Here is a 10,779-nt window from a genome sequence, read left to right on the forward strand (position 1 = left end):
GTTGCTACTCTACCAAGAAGTGGACGCCAAGTCAAAATGACACCAAGAGCCGTCATGAAAACATCATCCCAATCATAAAGTATGGTGGAGGAAACCTCATGATTTGGGCCAGCTTGCAATCATTGAGGGGAAGATGAATTCCCAAGTTTATCAGAGAATTCTTCAGGATAATCTGAGAATGTCTGTACATCAGCTGAAACTCTCTGGAAAGTGGATGATGCAGGACAACGACCCAAAACACCGGAGCAAGTCCACAACAGAATAGTTCCAGAAAAACAAAATCCGCCTTTTGGAGTGGCCAAGTCAGAACCCAGACCTCAACCCAATAGAAATGCTATGGATTGACTTGAAGAGAGCCAGACACATGAGACGTCCAAAGAATACGGCAGATCTTAAGCAGTTCTGCCAGGAAGAACGGGCAAAAATTCCTCAACGATGTGCAGTTCTGATCCAGAGCTACAGGAAACGCCTGGTTGAGGTTATTGCTGCTAAGGGGGGGTCAAGCAGTTATTAATTCTAAAGGTTCACTTACTTTTTCCACTGCCATTTTGAATGTTGAATGAGTATATTCAATAAAGACATGAAAGATCAGATTTTTTCTTGTGTTATTATTTTAGACACATTATATTTGTCAATACCCTTGACTTAGATGAAGATCAGATCAGATTTTATGACATATTTATTCAGAAAACCATGACATTCCAAAAGGTTCACATACTTTCTCTTGCCACTGTATGTTTGGGAATCGGTGAGTACAACAATGCAATATTAGGATTAGTTAACTTAACTAGAATCTGTTTGGGAAAATCAACAACGGGCCTCTCAGCCTCATGTGGAGACTAACTAAGCTGCCTCATGTGGCAGCTGGCTGATTTGGGAGAAGGTTCCACACTGCTCATCGTGTGCTCATGTCCAATCATGAAGAAGAATGCCCTAATATTATGTACTTGGCTATACTTGTATTGACATTTGCTCAGACCAAGATGTCATCAGATGTGACGTTTTCTTTTGTTGTTTCTCGTCCAGACGCATCAGCCAGCTACATCAGACAGCTGGAGAACAAGGTGAGGACACTCGAGGATGAAAACAAGCAGCTGCTATCACAGGTAACTTGACGCTGTCATCACTTTACACACCACAAACATCAATGTGCTCGACTTATTTTAGCCGCAGGCCTCAACTGCAGACTCCACAGACTGTGGAAAGTGTTGACACAGTATTGCGCTCTGTATACTCTGTAGGGATTTTTAATAAATGGGATGAAACAGAGGTTTTCACAGTCTGACACTTGTAATAAAAAACATTAAGTACATTTTTTTGTCAATAAAAAATAACTTCCTGAATGAAACTCATCAAATGTTTAAATCTAGTTTTAGAAAAAAGTCCAGGAACTGCAGCATGTTTGATTTCCCAGTAGCAGTAGTAAGTCCTACCACTGCCTCCTTCTCCATCTTCCATCATTTCCCTGTGTTCACTTACAGTTAATTCAGGGTGATGTCTCTCTCTCTCTCTCTCTCTCTCTCTCTCTCTCTCTCTCTCTCTCTCTCTCTGTCCCTCAGGCTAATGGATGGGACATAACAACTCTGAGGAAGGGTTTGTCTCTCTGTCATTCAGACACTCAGCACTCACAGGACAACATGCACAATGTACGTATACTATAACACTGACAACCATGCGTATGTGTATGTTTGTGTATGTGTCTACGTTTTTGACTGACTCTTAACAATAACAAACAAGCAATAAAACTTGGCCTCAAAATATTAAAAGCTCATATCTGGTCTTGTTCACCCTCATTCTTCTGCTCTCCCTCCATCTTTCAGGTGGTTCATTTGAATCACATCTGCAGCAAAACAATAACAATATTATCAGATGAGAATACATTCAATATTCATTTCCTTTTATGAGTGATAACAGTGAGCACATGTCCCAGCTGAAATGACAAGACTCTGCTCATAAAAATGGCGAGTATGAAGACTGAAGTGTATTTGAGTTATTTATTAAAAAGCGTCCACAGTGGAAGATGCAATAACAGTATCACGTGACAACCCCCTATGACAGGTATGGTGTATTATACTGCATTAGCTTAATCTAGTTGTACCTAATAAATTGGTCAGTGAGTTTATGTGTCACAGCAATCTTTTTTAATTTATGCCCCAGTCATTTCTGATCAGGTATCTGATAAATAGGGTTAATGATAATATAATAGCACAGCAATAATGTGGTAATTAGATGATGATGATCAGATGATTGCATGTAATATTTAAATATTAATGAGATAGCCTGTTGGTTTTGACCGGACACTGCACTGCTGATTCAAACCTTAACCTGCAGCAGACATCCTGTCTGACCAGCTGATTGATCAACTCCTATTTTACTGCAAACACAGCAGGTCGACTGCACCATCTGTCGCCATGAGAACACACTGTATCTGCCTCAGCAGTGCCACTGCTTCCTCTCACCTCCACTTCCTGTCTAGTGTCATTCTTCTCTTCTCTATACTGCAGTATATTGTCTCAGTGCTCTCCCCTGTCTCTGCTGTTGGTGATGACAATGATCTATCTATCTATCTATCTATCTATCTATCTATCTATCTATCTATCTATCTATCTATCTATCTATCTATCTATCTATCAGCTATAAAAGTACTTCATGTAGTTAAAGTATGACAATAAAAGCACTTAATGTAGTTACAGTATGACAGTAGAAGTACTTCATGTATGTTGGGACTCAGTACATTCAAGATAGTGGAGACCGCATGTTCTTTTGTTCCACAGACAATAGAACTCACCTCCCCACAATTCCTCACTGTTCACACCTGGGGACGAGTCTACCCCAGGGACCTTCAGACCAGTGAGTATTGGTCAGTGTGTGATATGTGACCCCCCAGGATGTCACCAGACAAAACCAGATCCCCTTCTTTGTTCGCCCTCTCTTCTCTCCTCGGCTTGCTCAGGAGCAGCAGCTCCTCTCTTCCCTCTGGGCTCGTCAAGGAGCAACAAGGCTCCCAGCCCAGGTCAGCCCTGCTACCTGAGGCAACAGCTTCCTTGCAGGCCTGCCCCCAGCAGACTGCAATAGTCTTCTCCTCAAAACCAGTGACCTGTTTAAGATTTACTGAGCGTGAACCAAGTTCTCTTCAGAATCAGCAGTTAGCAAGAGATAGTTAACTCTGTGAGAAGAACAAAGAGGAAACCAGCGGCCTCCTCTGCAACACCGAGGCCACACAGCCAGACAGGACTTCACTCCTCTAGGAAGCACGCAAACCCATTGGACTTTACAACAACACTGGAAAGGACTTTTTTCTTTTGTTCCAAGGACTGGGTAGCGTTAACTGACAGGGCGTAACCTAACCTAGCACAGCATAGCACAGCTAAGTAGTAGAACTCTTAACCTTTGTTAATGTACATGTCGGTTAATGTCTTGTTGTTGTAATGTTTGCTTAGGTTGTGGTCAGTCATACAGTTAATCGGGTACTCATATGTTTACACATAACAGTACGTCTCAGTTCTAGAACCTGCATGAAGCTAACCTCCTCCCTCTAACCTGGTACCTTTAGATTACATGAGCTAGGCTAACAAAGAAACTCACACCTTCCCTCCCACACACACCAGGTGTTGAGTAGTTTCTTTGTCTATTGCCAATTTGTGGTAGTCTTCCCTTTTAAGGCCATGTGGTCACAGTGACCATTTTGAATCAGCCATTTTGCCTTTTTCTGTGTCCCTACTTACACTCCCCCAAACACACAAACGCTTGACACACACACACACACACACACACACACACACACACACCTGTATATACTTTAGATTAGACATTGTATGGTTTACTTTGTTACATTATAAATAAATGTCTTTAAGTATAACTAGTGGTGTCTTTAATGTTGCACAAGTGTGAGTATTGTCAACCTCTACTCACTAGAACTTCGATCCTTCAACATTTACATACTGTTGATATGGTAGTTTGGTTATAGTTATTAAGTTAATTATTTATCAGTTACAGATTAGAAATAATAATTTGAGACTGAATCAATATTGGCTATCCTTGCCTATTTTAGGCTGGTGCCCCCAAGGATTTTACTCATCTAAAGTTATTATTTAATAATATTTTAATATTAATATTTTCATAATCAATGATAGCTGTTAAACTGATAAACAATTAAACAGGCCTAACAACAGTATGACATTAAACGTACTTCATGTAGTTACAGTACGACAGTAAAAGTGCGTCATGTAGTTACTGTATGACAGCAAAGGTACTCAGTGTATTATATTTTATAGGATGATCATATGTTTATTTGCAGCTGACTCTGACTCCAGCTGTCAGATCAATGTAGTGCAGTAGTATACAGTAAAGTAACATGAAACTCAGGTAAAGTACAATATCTCAAATTGATACTTCAGTAAAGTGAATCTACTTCTCATCAGTTGCTTTTCATCACTGTCTGCAGCTCTGATTGGTTGTTCATCATACAGTAACCAGTCACTGATGTCCTCTGTTGAGAGTGAAGACCATTTGATGTCAGTCACAGGACCGACACAGCAATGGGAAAATACTCCAGTACTCAGTACACGGATTAGGAGGTAGACTGATGCTACTTCCACTGACCCAATCCACTAGTTACAGTGACATTTTGATGAAGACATTTTCACTGCTTGAATGCTTAGAGGACCACAACTAAACAATGAGGTTGAAGTGGCAGCATTAAACACTTCCTGCCATCTAGTGGCAAATATAAGCTAAAGCTTTTACTAAGCAGCCTGTGCGGCTCCTTGTGTGTGTGTGTGTGTGTGTGTGGGTGTGTGTGTGTCTGTGTGTGTGTATGTGTGTGTGTGTGTGTGTGTGTGTGCGTGTGTAGGTGCTGGATGTCCATGAGAGGCTGGCCAGGCAGAGCTCACAGGAGTATGATGAAGACCTCAGTGAGAACGAGAAGGTCATTGTCAGAGACATGTGCAACGTAGGTTTAAAAATGAACTTCTGTCTTTCTTTAAACTCTACCTAGCCCTGGAGATTTCATGATACGTGTGGTGGTCAGAACCTGGTTTCATTCTTATTATCTTCTATTTTGTTCAGTATATAGAAACATGTCTGTCTATACAAAACTAACAGTACTACAAATATTAACGAGCCAAGTATCAGGAAATATGGTCACAGTCTCTCCTTCCTGAGTTACAGCATTGAATAATGATCAGAGGTGTTTTTGTAGAAGTGAAACTACATGAAGTACTTTTACTGTGGTAGTGAAGTTGACCTTTGACCTTTTGGATATAAAATGTCATCAGTTCATTTTATCCTTATAGACATTTGAGTTAAACTGTGTCATAATTAGTGAATTAATTTGTTGGTTATGGCCAAAAACATGTCTGTCTGTCTGTCTGTCTGTCTGTCTATCTATCTATGGCTCTGGTCTAACTCATGCGTAAGATTTGGAGAAATTAGACATCTGCTGCAATTGGAGCTTAATGTAAGAGGAAGCTCACATTAGACACAAGGGACGAGCTTTGTTGTCTAACTTTTGGTATTTTTGGGGAACATAGTGAGAAAGTGCGGCTGTACCAGTGAGAGGGACATCAACACTGGGACTGTTGCTAGCACAGCAAAGTTCGTTCTTAGCCTAGCAACTAAGCTAGCCAGTCACTTTTAAGCCAACTATGCCCAGCGATGGCAGCGCAATGCTACTTAAAGCCAATAAAGAGATTGCTGACTTGAAAGAAGACATAGGCTGGCTCTTTGAGGAACTTCAGAAGAAGGACTCCCTACTGTCCAGCTACCTGGATTTGGCGTACGGACAGTCCAAAAAGCTCAGCTCAGCCTTCCAGGGCACAGTGGCGTGGGACCCCACCACCTTCCAACCATGGGTCAACCTGGGCTGAGGTGGTAGTCTGTGGCTGCAAGAGGGGCTTGTACGGGTTCATCTCTCCCCCTTGCTTGAGCCTCTCCAACCACTTTGCCGCCTTAGCAGATGACAACCCGGTCCACCCATCTGATGCCCCTGCGCCTCTTCCTCTCCTGGACCAGGACACATCCACAGCGCCTACCAACCTCCGCTGGTAGCTGACAGTGCTGACGGTGCCCAGGTGGCTGACAATCCCACTGGAAAGCCAACTTCTCCTGGACCTCAACCTCCTCCACCTGGCGCAGGATTCTGGCCCAGGACACCGGGTGCTAGTCCATGTGGGCTGTAATGACATGGCTAGTCGGCAATCTGAGCTGACAAAAATGGACTTTAATGACCAGTTTAGCCTTTTAAAAAGCTGCGGAAACCTCAACCTCAACACCTGGCTCCAGTCCACCTGCTGTGCTCACAACTGCGGTTTTATTGACAATTTTAATCTGTTTTGGAGCCGTTCTTCTTTTTACAGGACCGATGAGGTCCACACAAACAAACTGGGCAGCTCGGTGCTAGCGCCTAACATCCTCAATTTCTTTGTATTGCTTTTATTTCCTTTTATTTTTTTTATGGCTTTCATTTATCCTTATTATCTCTTTTTTATTCCTTATTGTTCTATCTTTTTACAAATGTTTTTTATCTGTTCTTATTTGTTTTTATTCCCTTTATCGCTTTTTTACCTTATTTTAATGCACTGTTCTTACTGTTTTTACCCCTTTATGCCCTTATTGGTATTAATTATTTTTATCTCATTCTGTTGTTTTATGTTGTTTTAGTGCCTACACCCCCTTTTATTATTCCTCTTCCCTTTAATTGCTTACATCATCCTACATCTTACTTTGGTCCTCCTGGTCTCAGTTTATGTTGTTGGGTTCTTGTGCTTGGGTTGCTTGCTTGGGCTCTTATGGGTTTATATGGCGCTGTTGTTTGGGTTCTTCTGCCCTTGTTCTCTTGTATGTTTGTGCTTTTATGTCAAAGCACTCTGTAAACCCTTGTTTTTAAAGGTGCTATATAAATAAAGGAATTATTATCTATCTATCTATCTATCTATCTATCTATCTATCTATCTATCTATCTATCTATCTATCTATCTATCTATCTATCTATCCATCCATCCATCCATCCATCCACCCACCAACCTACGTACCTACCTACAAGTAAAAAAGGAGAATCAGAAAAAAGTACTTCAAGCTATAAAAGTACTTCATGCAGTTACAGTATGGCGGTAAAAGTACTTCATGTAGTTACAGTAACACAGTAAAAGTACTTCATGTAGTTTCAGTATGACAGTAAGTACTTGTGCATGATGTTCCAAAATTCCCTCTGGGCGTTCCAACAGTGTGAAATCACCCTGACCTTTGACCACCAAAATCTAATCAGTTAATCTTTGAGTCCAAGGCTGCAGACAAAGTCTGTTTTGCTTAGGAAGGTTCCTAACTGAGTGAAATGACTCGGAAATATCTGAGCAGCAGCCATGATAAGAGCTGGTCCAATTCTCTAATTGATCCTACGTAAGGAAAGGAGAACATGCCATCCCACAATCCCACATTTAAAGTGAGTGTAGTTTCATCACTGCAGACCCACATTGTCAAGTTATAACAGATTTTTTTGTTCAGCTCCTGTTCAAACTTGAAAAAGGCTTGGTGACCATACAAGACAATTCACTTTGCTTTTCTTCCTTTTATTCTCAGTCCAGTTTGTTCTGATACTGAGTGGTGAGTAGAGTTTACAGTACAGTACATTCGTTTAGTTATATTTCATTAACAGTAAACCATACTCTCACATTTTAGCTTGCAGCATTATGCTAAATAATTTTAAATAATATTCACATCCCCATAACTCAATCAGATTAGTGCAACAAACATCCAAAAATGAATCAAATCATTGCCTCTGGTTGATAATGTTCATTTAATCCATACCAGTAGCGTCTTTATGTTGTACCATGAGCTGAACGTCGATGTCTTTCTTTGCCGAGACACCAGGAGTCCACACAGGTGTTGCACCTTTCTGTGATCCACTGAAAACTGAAAGTGAAACTTAATTACGGATCATTTCCAACTCTCTTCCTTCTTTTAAAAGAGTTTTTTTTTCCCTTTTCCTTAATCTGAGTTTGAACACCGCACACATAAATGTAGACACAACAGAGCTGCTGATTTATGTTTGTTATACAATCCAAATCCATAAATATACATTTCTTCTCTTTCAAATCTGTCCAGTTAGGAGTCAGTATATATATATGTGTGTGTATATGACATGACTGATAATGATAAAGCATGCCTGTTTCTGTCTGACAGTGTTGTTTTCCCTCTCAGGTGGTTTGGAGGAAGCTGGGTGATGCTGCTGGCTCCAGTTCAAAGGGCCCTCTTAGTTGTCAAACACCAGGTGAAGCCACCAACGTTCCCAGCAGACCTACAATCCCAGTTTGGACTGGAAGCTTTTAAACTCAGTGTTTTCTCTTGGCTGATGAATTACAGCATCCTCAGTCTGAATTAAACTGACGGATGTACGTCTCAGTTCTACCGGGACATAGTCCTGAAATGCCAACACTGTAAAACCACCAATCTTGGATCTGGATCTCACACATAGACTATAAACGCTGGGTTTGGGTTTACCATCATCTTCGAAAACAGAAAAGGTACAGCAGAAGAGGTACAACACGTGGCAATCACCACAGCTGGGAAAGCACAGTTAGAATTGACAAAGTCTATGAAGGATTGAAGCTTACCTCATCATAACCTGTCTGAGACTTGGGTCACAAACGTCACATGTTGATGAGCCTGTTGAAATACGACTGCTACTTGCAAGTTATCTTATGGACACAAAATCATCAAAAGTCTATTTATCTTCCTCTTTTAATGTTAATACAGAAACAGTAGAAGTATACAAGCATGCACTAACACTGCTCTTGACTCTTGACTCTATAACTTATAATTTCTGTATTTATTAATACTCAGTCACGATCAGACCACAACTCCTACACATGAAGCTGTGAAAATGAGAAATGTCACACTCACTGTGTTGCACACGAATGAACCGAATTCTCGACCATAGTCAGTGTCTCTATTCCGTCGGCATTGGTTTCACTTCTTGGGAGACATGGCTGTGCTGTCTTACCCACAGTGAGACTGATATCAACTTCACAGAGACAGGACATCGTTAGTTCAGCACAGCCCCCATCAAACTGTATTATTTATATGGTGTATCTTGTTAGCTAATAAGCTAGAGCTCCCGGTGTTACTGCCAAGTACCTTTAACATGGCAATTTCCTGAGTCTCTCAGTGTGTGTGGATAAGACAGCTTACAATTGTTCAGGTGAATGAACGCTGCAGTTCCAATAATTTAATTCCTGCCATGGCCATTTTAGGTTAGTAGTCTGTGATGTCCTGTGAGCGAATGTCAAAAATATGGCTGTACAATTTATGAAATGTGGACTGTGCAGGTGCCTACATGTCCTTGTACCATGGGACTCCTGCAATGAAGGAAACCACTGTAATCATGAGCTGGCACACTGACATGCCCAGGACAATCTGCTCTGCCTATGATTCATGTTCTTCATTCATACGTTCATACATTCTGCCTGTTCGTCTTCTCCGCCAGTTTGGTAGGCTACCACTTTACAATGAGACTACCCTTATAAAACATTTATGAATGGTCTATAAGTAGTTTATTAATTAGCTTGTTAACACTTTATAAATCATTTATAAGCTGTTATAACACAAGATAGAAAGTGCAACAGTGACCAATTGCTTGCCAAATAGTGAGCCCACATGTATCTGTACTGTACAGCCTCATATCTCATTAGTGAGCTTTCTTTGTTTTCTCAATCATCCAGCATTTGCACCTGCTGCTTCATCACATGTTTCCTAAATTTCTAGCAATGAACCACCATCAGGATCTTAATGGTCAGAAAGTTTGATTTGGCGGATCAAATTATGGCAGATCACATGATCATATCAAGTGACCAGATTCATCCTCTAAGGCCTCGGTATTGTTGTTTACCTTGACATGTTCTCAGCAGCCGTCCTCATTCTAATCACAGCTGTTGATCAGCTTGTTGTGCACAGTGGATACTAACATGGAGATGCTTTCTGCTGGTTGGTCTCTTCTTTAGGACTTTAGCATTCCAGGTAGAACACAGGTAATAACCTTCCTTTACTTGTTGAACTGCTCACCCATTCTTCGTCCCACTGTTCACATCTCTGTGGCCTGTTGTTCACTGAGCTGAACCCCCCCCCCCCCCATTTGTCTTCATTGTTAAAGACACAGTGTGTGTGCCAAACTGGTGTGTTGCAGCTAGATAGTCCTGTCCTTGGTGAGAAAGTGCAGACAACCAACTATGCTGAAGAAATTACTTCCCACAGAATATCCAATTTAACTGTTCAGACTTTTATTCCCCCTTCAAAGGGTTATACATGGACATGTGAAATGGTATAAGACATAACATAACACATGTTTTATCAGTCAGTGGTGGACAGTGTACTGTTTTATGCTGCAGTCTGCTGGGTCAGCAGCATGTCCGACATGAACACAAAGAGACTGGACAAGGAGGTCAAAAAGGCTGGGTCTGTGCTTGGCAGGAGTCTGGACTCACTCAGGACTGTTGTGGAGAGACACATGCAATGTAAGATGGAGGCCATCTTGGACAATACCAACCATCCTCTCCACAACATTCTTGCAGGACAGAGAAGCAGCTACAGCTGCAGCAAACGTCTCATCTCACTGCGCTGCAGAACAGAGAGGTTCAGGAGATCCTTTGTTCCCACTGCCATCAGGCTATACAACACCTCAGCCAAAGGAAGTGGACTAATCTAATTATTATTGTATATTTATTATTAACTGTTTTTATTTTTTTTTTTTTTATCAACAATGAGCTAATGGACACATGAATTTCCCCT

At 41.2% G+C, this 10,779-nt stretch overlaps 1 protein-coding gene across 2 annotated transcripts in view; it reads left to right on the forward strand.

Moving 5' to 3' along the window:
* The window catches only part of LOC111667259 (coiled-coil domain-containing protein 85C-A-like), a 31,345-nt gene extending 20,596 nt beyond the window's left edge, over positions 1-10,749 (forward strand). Inside the window, exons 2-4 of one of the 2 annotated variants that reach the window (XM_023422912.2) lie at positions 1,027-1,106; positions 1,560-1,646; positions 8,197-10,749. In XM_023422912.2, the coding sequence (XP_023278680.1) occupies positions 1,027-1,106; positions 1,560-1,646; positions 8,197-8,325 (296 nt within the window). In that variant the 3' untranslated portion in view covers positions 8,326-10,749. Of the gene's footprint in view, positions 1-1,026; positions 1,107-1,559; positions 1,647-2,774; positions 3,860-8,196 lie in introns of those variants that run through there. The other variant, XM_087178401.1, reaches the window with a different exon arrangement.
* Positions 10,750-10,779: the final 30 nt, after the last annotated feature.

This window comes from Seriola lalandi, unplaced genomic scaffold (genome assembly GCF_002814215.2).
Source record: "Seriola lalandi dorsalis isolate HSWRI2012SDOR001 ecotype SW California unplaced genomic scaffold, Sedor1 jcf7180002054687, whole genome shotgun sequence".
Classification (NCBI taxonomy): domain Eukaryota; kingdom Metazoa; phylum Chordata; class Actinopteri; order Carangiformes; family Carangidae; genus Seriola; species Seriola lalandi.